Here is a 23,613-nt window from a genome sequence, read left to right on the forward strand (position 1 = left end):
AGTTCTGTGAATGAAATGATGACCTCAGTTTTGTATTTCTTTCATCTGATCATAAAATATCACTAATTTTTACATACACCCTGTTCATTCCTGGTTTTTGTTGTATAGTTAGAGTTTGGTAACATTGGTAAAGTGTATTGAAAATAAAACTTGCTCTATATAATATTCGTGTAACATAATTACTGCACATTCATATCAGAATTAGACTAGTAATCTTTATTTAAAGCTATTTTTGCTACTAAACCCCTGTTTCATAATGGAAAGACAGTGAAAGCTATGGTATTTTCCTGTTCTTACTGAAGAGGATTGTTAGTGAATGCAATAGCATAGCACTGAAATGAAAACCATACACTTTACTTTTAAGAGAAGAGAAGGGCACTTTCAGTCAACCTCTCGTTGGTAATTCTACAGAAGTTTTAAGGCCATGGTTGTCTTAGTTTCCTGCTGTTCTGGACTGTAAAGCCCTTACAGGCTCCCTGTTGTTCAAAAACGGCTTGTCACTGCAAATCAGCTTAGCCGACCAATTAATAAATCCTTGCAAACATATTGCATTCACACTAATTAAAGGGTTGGGTTGTTTGGTCTTTTTTTCCCCCTTTACCATTCAGGTTCCTCAGGTTTCAAGTTTGAGCTGTGAAGTGCAAACAACAGTCCAACATTCAGTGCAGATCACACACTGCAGGAAAAGGAGATGTGTTTTCTGACCAAGCACCCAGCCCTTGGGATGGTATGTTCCGCTTTCATATTCAGCGTGCTCATTGCTGAAGGACAGCTTGGGGAAGAGCATGGGCAGAATGGCAGCTATGCTCCCAGCCGAGGCTATCTGATGGAAGTTTTACGCGTTCTTTCAGCTGACAATACTGAGCTCCACATGAACCATTCACAAGAACTGGTCAAAATGTTACTGGAGAGAACTGAGTGCCCACAGCGGATTTATGGCATGCAAGAGGATTGTAATCTGGTTAGTGCTTCAATTAATGAGGGATATATTTACAGGACTGTCAGCGAGTTTGAAAATCATTTATTAGAGTGATACTCTCCTGAATATAAAACCTAAACATGTAAAGGGCTTGTTGTTTCAGCAGGAAGTTGTCCTTGCTTTAATAATTTCATTCTGCATTATTATTTATTTTTTGAGCTTATGAAGAAGTATTCCAAACATGACAGGCATTCCTTTAAATGTTGTGTTTCAGTTGCATAACACTAAGAATTTTCCTTTAAAAGTTAGCAAGTGTTTATTTTCCAACAAAGATCTTTCTCCTTTACCTCGATCTAACTATGAAAGCTTGAATTTGGGACACAGAGGATTTCCACTGTGGAAATGCATATGTAAAAACTGGTGACCAGTTCTGCCACTTTTTTTTTTGCCCACCTGTATTTTAGATCATAAAAAATGAAACCCGGACTGGGTTGTCTCAGATTTATGGGCTACTTCACCAAAATAGTCAAGATTTAGGGGAGGGTTTTGGTAATCAGTTCAGGTCAAGGAAATTCAAAGGCAGAACAAAGAATTTACAAATTCAAACTGAAACTGCAAAAAGTTCTGGGTACAGCTTCACAGAGGTTTGGTTGTCTAGTTGAGTTTAGAATGCTTTCAGAACTGATTCTCCATTTGACTAAGAAAGGAACAAGTCTAATAACATCATAGGTGCTGGTAGGATGGAGACAGTGGTGAGTGAGCAGTTTAGCTAAAGGGACTGCAAAGGGCTTGGTCAGTCTTGGCTTTGATTAATGTTACTCTAGCTCTGACATTGTTCAGTGACTTATTATTAGCAGAGTGTCATTTTCTATCAGAATTATGAGGATGGTCAAAAAGGTGAATGATTTCACAATACACTATTCATGGCAATCTGCCAAGTCAATGTAATGGAGAACTTTTCCTCCCTTCCAGTAGAAATCTACTTGCTTACCTGGCCCTTTCTGCAAATACTCCCACTTATCGTATTAACCCCAATGTGAATTTCATACATAAATAAGGCAAGTGTTTGTTGTTCCCTAAATGGGCAATTTTCATGAAGGAGATCATGCAGTTTTTCTCTTTGCACATTCAGGCAATGGATGTGTACCAGACACGGACCCAGATAAAAAGCTGATAATGTATTAAAAAGTAATGAGTATAGAGTCTTCCTAAACTTCACAAAGCAGGGGTCTAAACCTTCTTGTTCTCTCTCTCAGTTTCACTTCTCAATTGTTGCATTTTTTTCCTGTATTTGTGGAGAGCATGCACTCTGTGTCCTTGGATGGAAACGAAACTATCTTACCCTGGTCAGGTCTTCCGCTCTGTGTAGGCTTCATCTTGGAAATTTCCTGGAGGAAGAATTTGAGGTTTTTCACCATTTTCAGTACTTCTCATGTTGGCTGTGTCAGTAGGACTGCTCATCTTCTGCACTGACAGTGCCACAAGATCACAATTCTCTATGGAAAATCCATGAGAGATGATATCTTCATCACATGCAGCCCACACACCACCATGATGAAATCTTCCAAGATGATTTGGTAAACCAAGATAGCAAAAACTGCAAGAAGCACTATCCTTCAAGATCAAAAACATTTGAAAAAAATGCCGCACCCTAGCTTGGCATGTTCTTTCCCATATTTGTTGGAAATAACTAATTGATTTCAGAGTCAACTTTCCCTTGTAAATCCAGGATTCTGGTCATAGTACATGACTGTTTTCAGATTTATTTTTGTTAATGATATCTCCAATGGATATTTAAAAGCAGTGAAGTTCAACACTCTTTTAGACCGGTTTTTGGTTGTAGTTATATATTGGCCCAAGGACTTTTTGGACAGGAGCTGGAAGCTATTGAATGGCATTTGAATTTTTTTTTTTTTCCTTACCTCCTAAGAACACAATTCATGTATTTCTTGCAGTGGTAAGATATTGTTTTCTAACTTGTCTTCTAACTGAGAGTAGCTGAGGTTCATTGCCCAGCAAATAAGCATTTCTAAAGCAAGACCATGCAGATGGTTATGGTTGTAAAATACTAGTAACAGCAAAATAACCAGTGATGAAGCAATTTGTATTCTCGATATCTCCCTAAGGTTTATCCTCTAAGGGCTACCAATATACTATGCAGTAGTTGCATCATTTGCAATGAACCTGCTTACTTCCAACTAGCAATGTCCTTTCCAGTCATTTTCCTTGCAAGAGCAAACAGCTTCAGTGATTACAATTCATCCTTATTGGGGTTTCAAATGTTATAGAAATCTTTGAAAATATTCCACTACATGCAGTATGTTTATTATTACTGAGGTTTTGAAAAGACTAGTTGACTAACTTGAGGGCTTTGGGGACAGAAAACAGGATAGCTATATTCCTCCTAGTACAAATACTAATGCTCGGAGACATGCATTAGGAAAAGAATTACAGATCTTGTTTAGATTGTTTGTGAGAATTTTTGTTAGAATCGTTTCTATTGAAAAGTAGCAGTTCCCTCAATTCCTCCAGGGAACACTGGTTTCTGAACAAGACAATGCGTTTGATTCTACTCAGGTTCTGTGTAGGAAAATGAACTAACATACAAAGTGAGACACACCAACCAACACATCATGCTTCCAGGCACAAACAATTTAGTCTGACAAACTAGATTCTGTCTGGATTCATGAATTTATTAAAGTACAGCTTTGAACATCCCATGGTACCATCATAAGTTGTACTTTGTTCTCTGAAATGTACAGTCTGGCTGCTCTACAGTAATAGTTAAGATTAACTTCCACGCCTATAACATGCTGCAAAAGTAGCCAGTTGGAATAAAGCAGCTACACAATGAATGAAAATAGTTACAGGATCTCTTCAAGAAAGATTCTTTATTCTGGGATCCAGCATCTTACTTCTCATAGCATGACATAGAGCTCTATTAGTCTTCTGGTCTAATTTTAAAGACTTTTGCTTGAGCTGGCAAAAGTTTCTGGAAAGTGTATCAAGAAAAATTGCAAAGTTTATATACATATTTAATAATATACATATTAAAAAATCTGTGCTCAGACAGAAAGTCTGCACAACGTAAGAATATGATTTCAGCCCCTCTTGAAATGCATCCAGAGAACTAAATGGTGTTGAGACTTTGTGCAGGCTCTCTGCACAGGACCAGATTTTTCCAGTTAACAGAATTCATTGAGAAAAAATAAAAATAGCTGTATAATTGCAGGGTCAACTAAGTCTCTTAACAGTGCACTGAATATGATACAATTTCTGTTTACATACCGGAAAATATCTATAGCCCAGATACAGTAGTTGTCTTATAAATGCATATAGAATGCACTATTGAAAATTTTAGTAGCCCTAGTGCTTATCTAATATATTTATAACCAGAAATATAAGCCGTTGAAGCCAGTTGAAGGCTTTTAGTTTGCTACAATGATTGATCAGTTAATCCTGGTTTGTAGTAAATCTTAAATCCCTTTGATACTTGACATTTCTTTAAAACACAAGGGGATCTGGAAAAAAACACAGTGTAATCTTGCCACTATGGAACTGCAACGACTTACCTGCACCCTCCTCCTGGCATTCCATCAGCTTGCTGCTGCGTAATCTTAGGTTCAGTTCCTTAAATATAAGAGTTGAATTCTCCTGTTTTCCTCTGTCACTGTATTGGCAGATGACTGGCAATGTGTTGCTTGAGTTGAATTTCCATTTATTTTTATTTTTTCAGTGCCTTGAACCAGATGCTTTATTGCTAATAGCTGGTGGAAATTCAGAAGACTATCTCAGTGAAGAAGTCTTTGAGAGAATTTCTCTTGTTCTTCTCTACTACATTCTTCATCGTAGAGATGCATGCTCTTCAGAACTCAGCTTGAATAATAAGGATTATAAGTTTTACCTACAGAGTATGCTTAGTTTAAGACATGATGAAGACTGTTATTATTTTTCACGGAATGAAACTGAAGACATTTTGGCTGCAGTAAGACAACATTTTAAAACTTCTGAAACCCAGGTAAAGAAAACATAAAAGTAGCTTCGTATTTATTACTGATATAGCGCCTTTAAGCTAGTTCATTGTGTCAGTGTTATGACCCTCCAGAAAACTGGTAAATAACAGTAGGAGAGCACAGGCTGAACATCAGTCTTTTGTTGAGTGTGCTGTTTAATACTATCTTTCTCCTTGACTTCCTTCTAGCATGTGCACTTCCAGAGTCTGCTGAGACATGGTTGAGGAGATATGCATATTATGAACCATCCCCAAAAGGCAATTTAGATACAGCTACCCTGCTTAAGGCATATGGAAAAGAGCATAGCTGTGTAGATGCAAGACCTGCACTTGGCTTCAAAGGCAGAAAGTACTTTCTCATCTCTTGTATTTATTAGTTTAGATATACTAGCTGGTATTCAAATGGTATACAGAACAGCTCCAAAACTGATCTGGCTTGATGAATCATTTTGTTAGGGATTAAATCCTTACCAACCCCTGCACTTCCATGTCCATCCAAAGCAGGGTTCGAATAAGGAATCTGTCCAAAGATATTCTGGCTTCCTACAGGTGGGACACATACATTTGTGACTAATTTTCTATGAGCAGGAATATGCCTTGTATGGCAACTCATACAGATAAGCTTAAATTCAAACTTTTTTTTTTTTTTTTTTTTTTAAATGCATATTGAGGTATATCCAGCAAAAAACCCCATCCTTTTCAAGTCAGGCAACATGAAGCGATTTTTCACACCATTGTTTATCATTCCTTAGCTCAAGTAGGGTCTGTAAAATAAAAGGATAATATTGTAAAGTTCGCTATCTAAAGAAAAATTGTTTTCCTTGTAATGGGCAATAAAATAAATTTTTGCCAGATTAGATAACTCCTAAAGTACAGGTTGAGCTCCTCTGAGAAACCCCTGAGATCTGTTTGTAATATACAGTTAAATTTGGTTTATTGCAAGGTTTGAATTTGCCCTTTCCTTTTTTATATAATTAGGTTATAATTTACACCATACTTTAGTAAAGTTTCCTACACAGAAGAAGATGGCTAGGAGTCCTGGTTGTGCAGCAGAATATTGAGGGCCTCCAGTTTGTCTTTCTGTGTTCTTTGTGTAACCATTTCCTATCATAAATTATTCATTGACCAGTACTTTTGGTTCTGAGTCTTGGTGAACGTGCTGATTTCCAAGAACTCCAATGGTATCTGGGCAACTGTAAAGAGGCATCGGTGGGTATTTGGCATGTCAAGATAGAATAACAATCCATAAAGTGCTTTACTGTGTGGTCTGTTTGTTTATGCTGGCAGTATAATCAGTTATCAAGTCTGTTCAGCAACTGAGACTTTACTGCTCAGACATGAAGCAAGAGAGGGTTTTATGAAAGGTACTCAAAACATTATAGTCTAATGCTTCGAATCACAACATTTGAGTTACGGTAAGGGGCCAATGATGCAGGGTAGTAAAAGCATTTTTAGTGGCTCTTTATATGTTTTGATTTCACAGAAAGTATCTTCTTCTCAGCCATAGCACCTAATATATTATTTGAAATGAGAGATGAAATTTAGGTTGTGGAAATTTAAATGTGTAATGGATGGAGAGGAAAATAGATGCCAGCCTCCTCTCTGCAGTGTTTAAGGCATATATATAGAGAGATGAGTATGAGTAAAATGTACTGCCTTATCTAGTTGACTTCAATTTAGATAATATGGGTTTGAAACAAATTAATAATGTTTGCAAAGTTAAGGTTTTGGGGTGGTTTTTTTTAGTTTGTTTAGTTGGTTGGTGTTTTTTTTCTTTCTCAAACCCCAACTGTTTGTGATGAAAATAAACAAGGTGGGCAGAAATGGAAGAAAGCTGGGATGAGTTTCCAGACAACTGAGAGGGCTGTACATTGCTTTCTCGCTTCAGACCTGCACATGTCCATGCACGAATGTAGACAAGTGTCTGCTGCTCCTGTCTGGTCACCCAGCTGGGAAATCATCCTTTATCTGGAGAATTGTATCTTTCCAGATAGTTGCCACATACAAAAATTATTGATTTCATTTAATAGACAGGAAACTAAAAACATTGGGAGAATTCTTGATATAAAGAGTTAAAGTCTGTATTTGAGCCAATTTATTGTACCTTAACAAAAATTCCTCCCTTTTCTGCCGCTTTCTGGAAGTAGAACTAGATGCAATTGAAGAGGAGCAGAGGAATAAAAGAAACAGCATGAAAATAACAGCAAAAATAACCTGGATGAAGGATTATACTTCTTCCCCATACACTGAGTAAAATTCCAGGATTTTTTGTTTATGTCTGTTCTCCTGAAAATGTCCTGTTTCTCATTTGCTGTCAATTACAGCTTTAATCTTGGTACTTTTTCTACCCTGGCTGTCTGTGAAAGCATTCTCTCCATTTTCTCCTCCTGTCACTCTGATTATTTGAATGGAGGTCACTAGGGCTCTCTTTATGCAGTTTTCTCCTTATTTCAGTGCGTTGATGTGAGTACTCTGGAGAAAAATGCTGATATAATGGACAAAGATGGTGCTGATCAAAACACTCTTCCACACCTTGCTGCTTTAATCATTACTCTGGCTCTCCAAGGAGTCTGTATGGGGAAAGCAAGTTTGCCGTCCCCAGAGTTCTTTATAAAATATATTTTCAGTTCTTTAAACAGTACCACTGAACTCCAAGTGACAGGTAAGCTATTTATTCCTTGCCTTTTGCAACACACATTTGATGCAAACCATCTTTAAATGCCTAAAGGACTTTTTACACTCAATTTTAGATTTCAATGCTATTTCATTTTAGAGATGTTAAGTAGTCTGCTCTAAATTTAAAAACAAGGTTGGAAAAAGAACTTATTTTTAAATCTCTGAGAGGTGTAAAGCTAATTGTTACTGAGATCATTAAATGTGTACCATCACAATAATTTATTACTTAATTGTTCAGCACAGTCTGAACTACCCAAGAGAGCTCTGAGAGTGGCAATCTAGCTGTGAGAACAGAGTTCACTGGAGCCCCATTTACTTCTTCTTATGCAGATCTTTATACATTGCAAGAGTCGTTTAGGTGTAGATAGGATAATTCATTTACAGTAGCCAGGTTAGACACTGCAGTTGCACACAACTCATTAGAAGAGATGAAATAGGTACAGATCACTATGTTGTGACCATATGCTCTCTGATATCTGCTTGCTGTACCTGAAAACATCTTTATGGTTTGTGCTTCCCTACTCGCTTTCTGACTTTAGTACCTAGTGAGTCTGGAATATGCAAAGTTTATTTTCTTCAGGAGCTTTATTGCAAGACGTATCAGAAATGCTACTTAACCATAAACAGAAGCATAGGAGAGTTGCAAGTGGTCAAAAATAATAATAATTAAAAAAAAAAATAAAATAGAAAGCACAGGTGTTCATAGCAGCTGCTATCAAGTTCTGTAAAGATTCAGCATGTTTAGCACTTTAAGAAGCTAAACCATCAACTCAGGCGCCTATTACAGATTTAAAGGTTTTTTGTAAGACATCTACTTTTCCTTTTTTGTGGTAACTGCTAATAGCAACACTTTGCAAGCTTTTCAAAGCACTTTTAAAAAGTTACATTAGGTAGGGTTTAAAACAACTTTAAAAGTTGAGCTGAGTATATAGGTGTCTTGAACTCCTAAGATGTAAAGCAGAAATCACATACGGTACCAAACTGAGGAGGCAAAAAATATTAAAATGAAGAGTTGAATGAATGTTAAAACCAATGAAATTTTAACAATTGCTTGTGATTTTATCTTTTTAAATGTATATTTTCCCATGGTAACATATCTGTTTTCTAATGAATTACTAGAACTGGAACAACTACTAAATGTGCTCGCAGCCAAAAAGACCTGCACTGTAAATGGACAATTTCACAGTCACAAAAGAAGACGTTATAGTACAGCAATCAGAGATATTGGAGTCAGAAATATTCCAGTCAAAGGAAATCATACAGAAGAAGAGTATCTGAAAGGTTATTCTGAAGATCATGAAAGGAACACAGATTGGGACCAGGTCAATTTCTTTTTATGTTATTATAGTATTGGTCAGAATTTCAGTGATAAAAATTCAAATTGGTTTGGAAACACTACATTATTTCTGAGCTAAAATTTACTAGTTTCAAAAAGTCATGTTGATAATGATGAAAAAATATTTTTATATACTTATATTTGTTTAAATATTAATTGGGTTAAGAACTTCATGGATTTGAATGTGTGATTAAAGTAGCTGGGAAAGTCTAATGAAATGGTTATTGTTAGGCAGAATCAGGTGTTTCTTCGAGACACAGAGGACTAGTACCGTGGCTTCAATGTTTTCACACATGTGTCAGATTTCTTTTGCTCTTATTTTACAGAGCTTCTAGGGCCCCTTGTGCTGTTGTAGAAAGAAGGGCTGTTTTGTACTGAGAAAAAGTAAATTAAGGTTTCTGCATAAGTTGTTTCTAAAAGCCTTCTGTAAACTGAAGATTAGGCATTTCCAAAAACTTTTAATAGACATGGAGTCCAGAAGCTCCTTTAGAAAGTATAGCATCTGTAAGACAGAAATTTAGCTACTACCCAGTATCCTCTTTGAGGACTTTGAATGACAGTGTCTCATTGCAGGTGATTTTATTCTTATCCTAAGTATTTGGAAATAAACAAATTTTGCTTATAACAGTGATTATGATGGCATCCATTAGACTGGAAATAACTCCTTTGACAAAAAAAGAGATTTCAAAGTATATACTTTGATGTATACATTTGAAATGTGTACTCCAAACAATGTGTTTCTATTGTTTCCAATTCTTTACAATTTAAGTTAACTTTAAGTCACTGTTTCTTCTCAATTCAGGAGAATAAGCAATGTGCAATTTACTTTTGCTGTGTGGTTGTTTTATGATGTGGAACTAAGACAAACAGCATCTGGGTAAATGCTATTCTGATAGATATTTATCTGTGTAATTTTATTGCATTTGGAATACATACTCTGTCAATATGTTTATTTCTTTCCAGCTGGCAACAAAAGAAAATCATGCTGATCGGCATGATGAGGCATATAGTAGGCTCTCAAAATAATTTTAAGTAAAGCTCATTTTAAATGTGTTTCACATTAATTTTAAGTTATGAAGGATGGTAATCAGCAGTGATGTTGTCTGTTCAAGAAATAAAATTGTCCTCCAGCAATAGAATAATTTCTAAAACACAGTTTTTGATTTCTTGAACTTCTGAGACTGTCTGTAATAACTCCCCTGCACACTTGTCTTTTTTTTTGTCTGAGGCTTGGGAGTCAAACTGAGAAGCAAATATTCTGTATAGATGAAAAAATCACAAAGAAACAACTGGAGAGAAAATAATTTCTCTTCTGTATTAATTCTTACTTTCTTTGTCTCATTTCATTCTGATTCTTTCAAGCTATGTCTGTTTTGACATATCATTCCATCAGAAAGCTTTGCGTTTCACTGTTGTGTTGCTAATTTTGCCTCCTGCTTTCTGCACTTATCTATGACAGCCATGGTTCTCCATTAGTAACAGGTGTCGCTACATGTGAGGCATTGACTTGCTTATGGCTTGTATTTGCTAACTACCTGAAGATCTGAAATTAGATTTTCATATTGGAATTATATTTGAAACATTATCACTGAAAAAGCCACTTTCTTTTTAAATCATCATTTTCATTACTGATTTAAAAAATGCTTATAAAACAAGTAACAGATGAATAAGAGCAATAATATTAAGTTTCATTTTATTATGTAACAAGATCTATGTATTCATTTATTATACCTCATTAACGAAACATCAGTTTTGGGAACCAAAATCATCCATACATGCAACCAGTTTTCCATATGCAAGTATGCAAATTTGATTCACTTGTTTCTCTAGTATCATCCTCCAGGACAATACATACAGTTGTTGTATTAATGGAGACTGAGTACTCTGCCTCTGCTTAAAAGAGTAGGGCTTGCAACTGGAAAAGATGCAGGTCCTCATTCCTCAAGTCTTAAAGAAACATTTTACTAAATAAGACTTAATTTTATTTTTTTTTCCCTGTGCAGTTGGACAGTTTATTTTCCAGATGAGACCTTGTTTTTTATTTAAAATTTCTGATAATAAAATCACGTTAAAATTTCAGTTCATAGTAATCCTGGACCTCATCTTTACCCCACTTCTCAACACTGGGCCAACATCAAAGTCAGATATAATTTCACAGGGTCATGTCTAGTTGAATTCTGAATGTCTCCAATGAGGGAGATTCCACAGTCTTTCTGGGAAAACTGTAACACTGCTTTATTATCCTTGTTTTGATAATATTATTATTATTATTGCAAAGTGGAATTTTCCCTGTTGCAACTAATAGCTATTGCCTCTGATCTTTTTGCTGTACACCTCAGAAAAGACTCTGGCTCTGTTTTCCTTATAACCCCATTAGATAGTTGAAGACTTAGATATTCCACAACCCTTCTCCAAACCCAGATCCTTCAGCCTCTCCCCTGCACATTATGTGCTGCAGTTCCCTAACCATCCTGGTAGCTTCCATTGGACTTCCCCCAGTTTGCCAATGTCTTTTTTGCACAGCTAGTAATTAAAGTGGATGTAGTCCAGATGTGGACTCATTATGTCCTGAGTGGAGGGCAATAATCTTTTTCCCCTGCCTGTTGGCTACACTCTTGCCAATGCAGCCCGGTATGCAGTTAGCCTTCACTGCCACAAGGGCACACTGGTGATTCATGCTCAATTGTCTATAAGGACCTCAAGCACTTTTCTGTAAAGTTAATTTCCAGTTTTTTACAGCCTTTATTGGTGCATGGGGTTATTCTGTTGGAAGCACAATAAATTTGCTGATCTTCATGAAGGTCTTGTCAGCTCATTTCTTTGGCTTGTCAAGATCCCTCTAAATAGCAGCTATGCCCATCAGCATGTTGACTACGTGTCCCAGTTGGATTTCTTCTGTGAATGTGATATGGTAGACTCTGTTCCATGACTCATATCATTGGTGAAGGCATTAAATAATATCAGTTCCTGTACAGTGAGAGATGCTGCTCTTAACCAGCCGTGAGCTAGACTTCCAACATGATTACCACTCGGTGTTCCCTACTTCTAGGCAACCACTGCCTAGAATAGGCAAACTGGAGGTCTTTTCCAATATGGTAGCCCCTGAATTGTCTTCATTATTTCTTTTTCCTTGGAGGCAGAAAAGACTAGATCCAGGTGGTGAGATCAGCTGTCACCTTGAAGACTTCACTGTGGCATTCACAATATATGTATCAGTGCTTAATTCATTCAGTTGCTTAGTGAGCTACAAGGCGTATTTTACTTTAATAATAGGTGAACAAAGGCAGGAAGGTGTTGAGGCTTAATTGGGTTATTTAAAAGTAATGATAATTACAACTCTTTAATTTAAATAGTAATTTTCTTTCAAAAGAAACCTAAGCTTCAGTGATTAGAAAAAGAATATTTAGAAATCCCTAGATTCTCGAATACTAATTCAATTGAATCACAACTGATCAGATGAGATTAAGAAGTGACAATTATTCCTTTAAGTAAAATAGCATATTTGATCTGGACTTCTTTTCAAAAGTTCAGATACAAATTGCCACTAGAACTGCTCTAATGCTAACTGCACACGTTTTTTACAAGAGGTTTCATCCTGGGGATTTTTCATGAATGTTTTTCAAAATAAAGATGTTCTTAAAAAAAAGTTTCTTTCCTTTTTGGCAAAGAGACCTTTCTAACAAGAACAAAAAGTAATTGAAATCTTGAGTATCTCTAATAATACAATTATTAAGTAATATTTAGACCCAATTTAGACTATGTAATGTCTAATTTGCTGACCTTAAAGTGAGATTCCATTGTTAAAGAATTTTAAAAAGCACCTTAATTCCATATCTCACTAAGCATGCAGCACAAGGCAAAATTCCAGGCAGTATCTTCTATTAACTATTGCTTCCATAATATTATTGCTATTATTGCAGTCATACCTTAAAAGCTAAGACGATGATTTGTGTTAGCATTAATAGGTTTTTGTTAGCACATATGACAATAAAATTTTTAGAGATATTGTTGTGTCAGATCCTCATGATATTAACAGGCTTCACTAGAAAATTTGCTACTTTATCCCAAAGATTCTGTTTTTTCTGGAATATAGTAGTATCAAATTTTAATTGGAAAACAAAAAATAATTAGAAGTATTTGAAGTAATTAAACTAATATAACCAGAAATGAGTTTATGCAATATATATATACATATATATGTATACATATAAGACAGTGTTATATAGCATATATTTGTAGACTATATAATACTGTTATTATAAGATTCCATATTTAACCTCAGCATCAGATGCAGGTATATGTAACATATTCAGTAACTGCATATACTTTCCTGCATAGGTTTGTTTCTCTGCCAATGAACTGGTGAAGATATTTTTAAGAAACAGTTCTTCCTCCATTTCAAAGGACCACTTTGAGCAAATCAGTCCAGCTATCATTCAGCAACTATTAAGTTGTTCATGTCAGCTTCCTGACTCCAAGAAGACAAAGCTTCCACCAACAACTCTGGAAAGTGAGTTTTGTTCTTAGCAGTAAACTACTGTGAAAATTCAGATAAAGGGATGCAGGGACTTACGTTCAGGAAGCATTTCATTAATTAATAAACTTAAACCAAAGCATGATGAGATTGATTCACTCTCTAATTTGTGAACTCTGTAATTTCATAGCATACATGTCAGATAATAGTACTACATTGAGAAATGAGGGGATCCAATGGTCTCAGTTTTATATTGGACAGAATTCTATTTCAATGGCTTTATTTTCTTCATTTCTTAGACGACTGCTTGAGGTGAGCCATGACAGGTCCATATCAGTGGATTGCTGTGCAGTAATGACCTGTTTTGTGAAATTTCCACCAGGCTTACAGTGGGATCATTACATTGCTCTTACATACAGTTTCACAGTCATGTTAGCTGGCATTTTATACCATGATGTGGCAAATGCTTGATCTAGATAAGTTCTGTGTGCATGTTGCTATTTTTCCATGTTGTGATATTTTACAGCAGTTAAGCGGTGCTACTGTGGGGAGAAAAACAACCAGAAAACCAGTCACATGGGCATCAGGACTTGTGTGACAGAGTTGGAACAAGAACTGAATTACAGTATAATCAGATTGTTTCCAGTTGCTGTTGTAGTCCTCACATGCTACTGCTTCAGGGATTTCTGCCTCATCTGTTCTGCTGATTCAACTTCTGCTATAACCAATCTCTAGTCCACACTACCGAGAATCAATATGAATTTGATCTGACCTAAGGGCTGTTAATGTGTTTCCTAGTTTTATTTTTACTTTAAATCAACAATATCTGGCAAGTGGTTACAAACATAGATGTGCTGGTGTATTACAGGGGGCATTAATTACAGGTGGGTGACAGGAGAGCTGGGATTGTACAAAAAGGAACGGGCATCTAACCATAATCACCTGCATCTAGAACAGCACTTTCAGGCTACACATCAATGCTTTCAGTACCTTTATCCTAATATGTACATGACCCGTTCCACATAACTATATATTTTAGGAGCTAGTAAGTTTTCCCCACATCCTGCTGGCCGAAGATCCTTATGAACAGCACTTTCCATATCTAAATTCTACCTGTAGTTTAAGCTCCATATATTAAGCAGCTCATCAGAATGAGCTGAGTTATCATTTCATGGTGTACAGAATATTTGAACTAGGAAGGACATTTGTGGATATCCCAAGTATTGTTAGAGGAGAAAGAAATATGCAGAATAGGAAGAATCATTATGCCTCCGCAGAAGACAGAAGTCCTTTTTATGTTATCTTTCTTCTCATTACCTGAACACCTTGCAGTCTTTACCACTTTTATCTTTTCTATGCTACACAGATATGCCCATTTTTCAGATGAGGAATCAAAGGACAAAGAAAGGAAATAACTTATTTAGATCACATACAAGGTCCGCAGCAAATTCACAGTTGAGTGAGATTCTCCCAAGTCTAAGGCCATCAGACCATTGATGACATTTTAGTGGTCTCATAAAGGTGAGAGATATGTGTAGATGAGAAAAGCTGAACTATACAAACACAGAATGGAATTAATAAAAGCCCTTTCTGCAGCCCTCTCTCTGTGTTTTTTTTTGGCAAAGGAGGGTTTCTATGACCACAGGAACACTTCTGCTGGCTTTAGAGAGACAAAGAGCTTCATGTTTGACCTATGTGTGACTTAGTGAACTGAGCATAGGCTCATTAATTTTATTCTCCGTTCTATTTTACTGACAGATTGTGCTGTTTTAGGTAAGTCACAAAGACCTGACCTTTCATAAATATCTACTATACTCTTGTGTTTGGATGTGCAGTCTGTGAAACTTACTGTCTGATTTTATGAGGTGTTGAGCACTTGCAGTACTACTAAAGTGTGAAACATTAAGTGACACTTTTTAATATTTTGGCATTAGTTCCTTTATGTCTGTTTCTCGTCAGTGTTTTACCTCCATCATAAGACTTCCATACAGATTAAACAGGATTCATGTCGTGCAAAAGGTTGGAAATGTGAGCAGTGTGCAACTCTGAAGAATTATAACTACCAAAAGCCCCAGTAATGTGGGAAAAATAGGTCCTGATGTAGTAACTAAAGGAGTATATGTCCGCAGCACATTTGTAAACATGATTTTGACAAAAATGTCTATGCTTAGAACCTAAATTATATACCTACATTCCTCTGAGGTTTTAGGCCCTGATTTGCTTACTGAACATGATTTGGGTAAGAAAGTGGTGTTGACGGTAAAGATACACAGGTGTGGCATATGAGGACATAGAATAACAAGCAATAAATCTGTTAAGAGAGGAAACAAATGCAGACCAGCATTCACTGTGCTGCTCTTAGTGTCCGTAATCTGCACAGTCTATTTAGCTCTTTGAGGTCTGAAATTTGGAAACATTAGACTGTATTGCCTGTAAAGCATGAAAAAAATGAGTGTTTTGTAAGCTTCCAATTCTGTAATCTCTATCACAAATGCTAGAAAAATCTGTGTGCTTGTACACAGAGGTGACAAAACACAGCCTCAAAAACAAATACAAAACCAGATAGACACAAATAGAAATACCGAATGATTAAAAGGTGCCCTTGTTTTGTTTCATTTGTTTTTTCCTACAGAATATGGTTACAGCACTCTTGCTGTTTTACTTATTACTATTGGATCTATGTTTGGTACAACCCTCATTTTATTTAACTCCTGCCAAGAAATCTATACACTCATTTTACAGCTGTTTGTCGGTTTGGCTGTTGGGACTCTTTCTGGAGATGCATTGCTACACCTTATTCCTCAGGTAGGTAACACAAACTTCTGTGCTTTTAAAATGTTGACATATACATGCACACGCACAACACACACACACACAGAAAAGTTTAGTTTAAACCTGGCTAATATTCATCTGTTTAAAAATAAAGCTTTCTGTGAAATCTGTGAACCAGCTACCCAGCCTTTCAAATACATTTGCACTTTGTAGTTCAGAGACAGATTCCAAGCAGCAAGAAGCAGAAACCAATGAGTAATGAATTCAGAGAAAACCAAGTTCCTATTTTCAAAAAAAATTCCCAGAAACCCCACAAGTCCTGTGCAAGTTATGTTTCAAGATTTATTAAACTCTTTTATGAGGCAGCTTCTGCAATGTATCTTAGGAGAAATTGTTCAAAGGTTGTATGAGGCATTCACAGTCCCCTCTACACATTGTTCCAGAGAACCAGGGGCTATTAGCCTAATTAATCTTGCTGCCTAGAACTGCAATAAAAAGAGTTCTATGATATTTTCCTCAATTAATTAAATAAGTTTTAAGAATAGAATAGTGTGTAAAACAGAACCCAAGTTTTCTGTGGTATATTCGTTTATTTTTGACTGAGTCTCATCTGATATAATGTAACTGTTATGGGTAGGCTTCAAGTGGTTGTTGAGAGACTTTCACACCTTCACTTGAGATTCTGGTCAAAATGTTCTTTTTACTCAATACGCCATCTCTGGAAACAGAACTGGAAGAGTGTTTTAAGAAAGGCAATTCTCAGTGAATGTCAGACAAAAGTCTGTCATTTAGAAACACATTTTGAGTGTGGAAGTATTCTACTTCATCAGTTTTAAGTGATGAAGCCAGTAGCCTTTAAAAGGCCCACATTCAGAGCAAAGGAGGGCTGCCATCCTGTGCCACTGGGGTAAAAATGGAAGCACACTCACCAGCAGAAAGCTTTCTGGATTCTTTTCAATATGAAGTTTATATCTGAAGATGATGAAATTAACTTTTTAGACTTTAAGGATCAATGTACTCTAAACAAAATATACTAAATATACATCTATACATATGTAAAGGGCAATTTCATAAAATTGTCTCTAAACATGTCACTTTCATCACTGTAAGATGATGAAGTTAGCAGAGGCTCCTAATCATTTCATCCATCTACTGTTCAGCTGATTAGCTCAAAACAAAATCTAAATTTGAAAGAGAAGGCAGAAGAAAACGTTGCTAGTAAATTGAATTAACACACTATGGATTATCAAAAATTAAAGGATTGTCATTTTAATTTTTTTTTACTTTATCACTTTTTCTTTAGACTCTTGGTTTACATAAACATGAAGCACAAGAGGTAGAACATTTCTATGAGGGGAAAGAATATATTTGGAAACTTTTGGGAATGATTGGAGGAATTCATGGATTTTTTCTGATAGAAAAGTGTTTCTTTCTTCTGGTAACACCCTGTGACCAGGTAAAGCTTTTACAGTTCCTCCATTAAAAATCTCTTTTATGTTGAGATTTTATAGTGCAAAAAATGTTAAAATGATTGTAGAAAATAATTATAATTTGTGTGAGTTTAATGAAGCTTTAAAAACTGCTTTCCAAAGTGTTCCTATCAGCTTGGCATTCGATTCCTATTTTGCTTTGCTCTATGGATTTTGTATGCTTCATTAATGTGTTCTATATGTCTATGACTCAAGAAGGGAACAGTTAATTGAGCGTGTTCCATAAGTATGTTTTCATGACTAGCACTGGAGCAGGTGAAGAGTATGTATCCGTATGAAATAGCAATGACAATTGTTTACCCTAGGCTTTGTTTGAAGAGGAGGAAGACATAGAAGTAAGCACAAGATAATTTCAAGAATGATGTCTTAAAATTCACAAATTGTTTTTGACCCCTATCTCAATTTATCTGAAAATCCGATATGTATGTTGCTGTCAGTGGAACCTAATCTTATATTAAGATAATATCTCCTTGCTCATTGCCTTGCTTATAGTAATTCTATTACTGTATTTCAGTGTGGCTGGTGCCTGAAAATATGATTATGCACAAGGACATAATATAACACGAAGTGTGATGGCTCATTAAGTTTCCCAGCATGGGAGGCTACAAAGACTGCTAAACCTTTGCTTGTTTTGTTTTACCGAGTGTCTAATGACTGGCCTGATTTAGATATATAGCAATGAGTCCCCCCACTATCTTTGAGTCAGACATAAGAATATCACATGAGATAAATAGAATGAGAATATTTTGATGATGGTGATATTTTGCTTGTTTGACAAAAAATAGTCCTTTTTATTACTTATTTGGAAAGAAGGGCTTTATCATCATTCCACAAATTGTCAAACTTGTTCTACTGAGAACTACATGAATTCTCAAAATTAATTTTTATATCCATCTCAGCTTCAAATGTTAATCTTCAATTTTAATACAAAATAAGTTTTATCAAACTATTACAAATGTCACTGATCTATCTGATTCCCTTTTCAGGCTTTTTTTTTTTTAACCAAAAAAAGCATTAGGAAATGTTGATGCCAGCCAACAATCTTTCTTTCTCAATAGGGTTTGTTTTGTTATAACTTATTCTTATAATTGTAAGCTTTCACAAAAGCCTGAAAAAGACTGCACCTCTGTTCGCTGGGTTTCAGAACTAATTGCAAAGCATCTTCATTCAGCAGGGCTTTTCTTTAGTTAATGGGCACTGGGGACATTCCCATGATCTTCCAGTGGAATCTGAATTAAATGAACATACAGGCAGAGGCAAATCTACTTCAACTATACAGTTGGTAGGTTGTAAATATGACATACTTCCCTGATTTTATATCCTTCTTTTTCTGTTCCTCAAAAAAATGAACCAAGTTAATTTCATAAATCAGTATTATTTTTCAGTCTTTATTAATTTGTCCTTTATTACATGACGTGATTGTCAAGAACCTCTAGGTTTTGAAGTTTATAATGAGCTTTTACAGTGATTTTTAAAAGCGAATTTTTACAATAATTTTTCTTAAGTGTGTATTATATTGTTATAACAATACATTTCCTGTTCTACCACTTGCTGATTAAAGTTTGGAAGATTTTTCTTCTCCTTTCTTTTTAAAAAATTATCATATGTAAGGGCAGATTCTCTCATGGGAAAAAGGTCAGGATTTTCTGCAGTAAGAGGTAAATGCACAGTTAGTGAACAGATTATCCTGGAATTTTTTGGGGCACTTTCCACAGTTTTGAAGAGTAACAAAACCAAGATGCGTATCTAGGAGTAGTGCTTACCTATAAGGAATTACATAATTTTCTATTGATGGAAAGTATCCAGAGAGATATATCTTTGCAAACTTAATTGACTCATACCTTTTAACCTGGATTTGGTTTTTATGTGGGTTTTTTTTTCTCAACAAAACTCTTCATTTTATGTGTAGAATCTAGATACATAAGTTCCTGGTTGTTTAAATCAGGATTGCCAGAGATCTACCATAACGTGATCTCCGTTTAATTAACACAGTTGTGATTAACAAGAACTTCATGAGGCACTGCTAATCCTTCAAATACAGTTGGAGAACCCTCAATTGAATGCAGTGCAGCAGACTACAGAAGGATGTTTACTAATTTGTGAACCGTGTCATAGTTTGCTGTTTATGATAAAGAATGACCTTGTCACTCCTCTCAGCTGCAAGATCCCCGTAATATTCTGTGCAGATCACATGATTTAGCCTTGCCTAGCTAGTTTGTACAAGAGTGGCCAAATTTTCAGAATCATGTGAGTAATAGTAAGACAAACACTGGCTGACTAAGAAAAGCTTATAAATCCTTCAGGTCAGTGGTTAGTCTTGTAGTTTTGACTCAGAGTTCAAAGAAGTGGCATGTGAATAAATATTATAAGAGAAGTGGAACAATTACTGGAATTCATATGACTGGCTGCAGTCATGGGAATGAAAGACTTTAATTTTTCCTTTAAAATGTAGACTTTAAAAACCAAATTCTTTCTCTTCCCTCCTTATGCTGCTACAGCACACACCCCACATCGCAGCCAAGCTAATACCAGCAGAGAAACATACTCTGTTTTGTCACCAGTACACAGCTCTGCTACACTTTGTGGAGTGGTGGCTGCAGTCCCTGACAAAGCACTCTTTCATGTTGATGCTGACTCTTCACTGGCTGTCATAATGGTTTTAATATGCTTTTTTGGCCAATAAAAGAAAAGATAGTGATTATAAATTCAGTTTTCCTGGTTTCTGGCAAATAAGGTTTTCTGGCTTATCTCATCCTCGCACAAATTTCTGATAATTTGTCTAACCAAGAGGAAAAGCCCCAGTGAGGTATGGGGAGAGAGGTTCCTCATGTTCTCTCTTCTCTCTCCCTACAGCTGTGGTTTCTGCTAATTAAATACTAGGGCTGATGCATCAAATCAACTGTCTAGGATAAGGGCAAAGATACTTTCTCTTTCTTCACTCACCCATTGCAGGGGAGTGTACTTATGGACTTCTATGCCCAACTAGTGACACCTGATGCCAACCAAGACAAAGCCCTAACTAAAGGCCACAAGGCAAGGCACTGAAGACTTTACCACCCTGAAGAAAGAAAAAGAAAATCGATATTTTAACAGGGTGTGAGACCTACTTATGATCATCTTTTTTAGTCTTGTGTTTTCACAGAGTAACTGTGAAGTACTCGAAACAGACACTGGAAAAACACCCATTTTTCCTTGGAAATACTTTAGATACCCTATACATCAGGAAACTACAATTATCTAGTAATAACAAAATCAAAAGATACAATTTGAATTATACTGTCTTTTTCAGTTCTGTGTTTGGCTCGCTTTTTTGTGTATTCAAGCAGAAGCATGATTTTCTTGGGTTACAACAGTGCTTATGAATGTCTGTCTTCCTACCTGAATTAGACTGTAATCTTTTCTGGGCAAGGGAGATTTCTCTTTTGTGTGTTTTTGAAGTACCAATCACACTGCCAGTGCTCAATAATTTATTCTAATGATATCTATCCAAATAACAACTACTATCTTTAATTCAAAAAGCTTGAACTGTATTTATAGCAGCAGCTGGAAGAGCCCCTTAACACTGATCTATTATCTTTACTTTTAACTAGAGAAGCCCAGAAGATTCTGAGTCTGCTGAAGATCCTCCACAGAGTAAGGCCATCAGCAAAAAAAGTTAGTATCAACAAAAAGACTAGAGAAGTTACAGGAAAAATCTTCAGACCTAAGATGGAATTGAAAGTGTGAAGCTCGCTTAGCTCTGCCTTTGCTATGTACTACGTCACTGCATCTGATGGTGCTTGGCTACATAATTTAACCTCTGCTTGAAGATCTTTTCAGCTGCCAACCCTGTAATTGTGAATTTAATTAATCTTATAATGTCCATGCTTTAGTGTTTGTTTACTCACTGTTGCAAACTATTTTTCTACAGCCTTTGCTTAAAGGAAAATATTCAAAATCTAATACAAACCAGATTTTTATAATCATAAACTTTGCTAGGGCTTTTATTTCTGAAAGCAGTGAAATGATGGGTTTGTTGGCTTGCTGTACTAATATAATTCTGCTTCCTTCTCTCTTACATGGTAAAGCATTAGCCTTTTAAAACCAATAATTATTTATTACATGTATGGAATTATGGGCTCATGATGGCTCTCAGTTTTAGGATAATCTGTTTTCTCCAGAGAGCTTCAAAGTAGTTCTTCTCTGTTTTGTTGCTTCCTTTTCCAAAAAACAAGAAAATAGAGCATAAACCAAACTCTGCCTTTGACTGTACTCGTGTGAACTTGGTAAATTTCATAGTGTTGTAGTCACTCATTTTAATTGAAATCAATTTATTTACTATAATCAACTCACCTTTATTTTATGATCTTGGATTTCAGGTCATCAGCTTGATTTATTTGAAAATGTCATTATCTTCTAAGTTTTTAACATTCTTTGTTCTGGTGCAATCCATTTCCATTTCTGAGGCTTCTGAATTTGGGATTTCCATTGCTTCAGTCTCACCTATCCAGCAGTACACAGTCCAGTGCCAGTTTCAATGTGACTGTCTATCTAGTCCACCTTTAGATGTTTCCATTCTGTTCAATCATCACTATCTGCTAAGCACAAACAAATTCCTGCTGTTCTCAGCATTATTTTTTCCAAATAACTAAAGTTGCTGTATAACTAAATTTGAGAAAGTTTCTCAGTAACGATGTTCTTTGTTTGGTTCCATTTTTATCTCCTAACCCAATTTTACTTCTATATTAGAAATCAGTGAGAGGGAGCATATTAGGGAAGGGGCATTTTTTTTAACAGCAATTTTTGAGAATACATGTTTTCAAAAGTTTTTATTGTTAAAGATCTTATGGATAGCTAAATGTATAAACATACCTAGGTACTTTGGTACTGAGTTAAACTTTTAGGTGGGTTTTTCCCCAAAATGGAATGGAATCTACAGCTCTAAGATAGAGCCTGACATCTCCAAAAGTGCCAGATTTTTCTGTATATCCATGTCAAGTAGAACTGCAGGAGGAGTCGCCACCTTAGATAGCCAGTGAGTAATTCAGAAAGCAAGAAGCTACTAGAAGAAAAAGATATCTTAGTGGCCTCCTCCCCATTTATCCATACTTATTCTACCAATATCTGAAAAGATCAAACATTAACATTATATGCTTGGAATACTCAGTGAGACTTTACATTAACTAGAACTATTTTTGCTCTATAAGTAATGAAAACATTGGGGAAAGGACCTATTTATGGATAAATGTTTGCTTTAAACTCTTATTCAATGTTTAAAAAGCTTAATCTATGGTGGGGGTCCTGTACCCATCAGCTTTATGAAAATTATGAAACAGAATTTGCCATGAGTTCTGGTCACCAATTTGAGAAAATTATCAAAAATAAATGCAGGATTGTTTAAGAAGAGGCATCTTTGTAGAAATAGGGTAGTAAGTTCATAGGTAATAGTTACTGTTGCAGCAGTATAATGCCATGTGATAACTGCTAGTAACAAAGTTGCTTTAAAATAGGCTCAAAGTAAATTAAGATAAACATTCAGTGTTGTTTATATATGCATCATCTTAACTTTCAGTCAAGTAAGTTCACAAAGCTTACATTCGCAATTGCTCCATAATGTTAACCTGATCCCTATGTTATATTATAAACAACACACTGGAGTGAGTTCCAGTAACCATGGTACATCTTCTTCAACAATCAAACACTTCAATAAAGCAGACTAATAATATCTTAGGGCAGGCCACAATTTTGTCCTTGCCAGTGTTTATTACAAATCACAAACTTAATCTAATGAAGCAATCTATTATTTCTATGTAATTCATGCTCTGCACTATTGATTATAAACTGCCCATAGTGTTTAGAAAGAACTGTGTAAACTGAGGACATCCACTTCCAGCTCTGTAAGCTGGCAGGAAAATCTAACAAGCCTGCCAATTTTTCTGAACCCGCAGAGCTCCC

At 35.8% G+C, this 23,613-nt stretch overlaps 1 protein-coding gene across 1 annotated transcript in view; it reads left to right on the plus strand.

Annotated features, from left to right (window-relative positions):
• Positions 1 to 691: 691 nt before the first annotated feature.
• The window catches only part of SLC39A12 (solute carrier family 39 member 12), a gene marked incomplete at its 5' end in the record, with an annotated part of 31,994 nt that continues 9,072 nt past the window's right edge, over positions 692 to 23,613 (plus strand). The window contains 9 exons of the mRNA XM_080611801.1: positions 692 to 961; positions 4,656 to 4,937; positions 7,386 to 7,593; positions 8,727 to 8,929; positions 13,282 to 13,453; positions 16,050 to 16,222; positions 17,493 to 17,645; positions 18,854 to 18,961; positions 21,270 to 21,333. Coding sequence (XP_080467927.1) covers positions 692 to 961; positions 4,656 to 4,937; positions 7,386 to 7,593; positions 8,727 to 8,929; positions 13,282 to 13,453; positions 16,050 to 16,222; positions 17,493 to 17,645; positions 18,854 to 18,961; positions 21,270 to 21,333 — 1,633 coding nt within the window. The remainder of the gene's footprint in view (positions 962 to 4,655; positions 4,938 to 7,385; positions 7,594 to 8,726; positions 8,930 to 13,281; positions 13,454 to 16,049; positions 16,223 to 17,492; positions 17,646 to 18,853; positions 18,962 to 21,269; positions 21,334 to 23,613) is intronic.

Source organism: Psittacula echo, assembly GCF_963264785.1.
Source record: "Psittacula echo genome assembly, chromosome: 2".
Classification (NCBI taxonomy): domain Eukaryota; kingdom Metazoa; phylum Chordata; class Aves; order Psittaciformes; family Psittacidae; genus Psittacula; species Psittacula echo.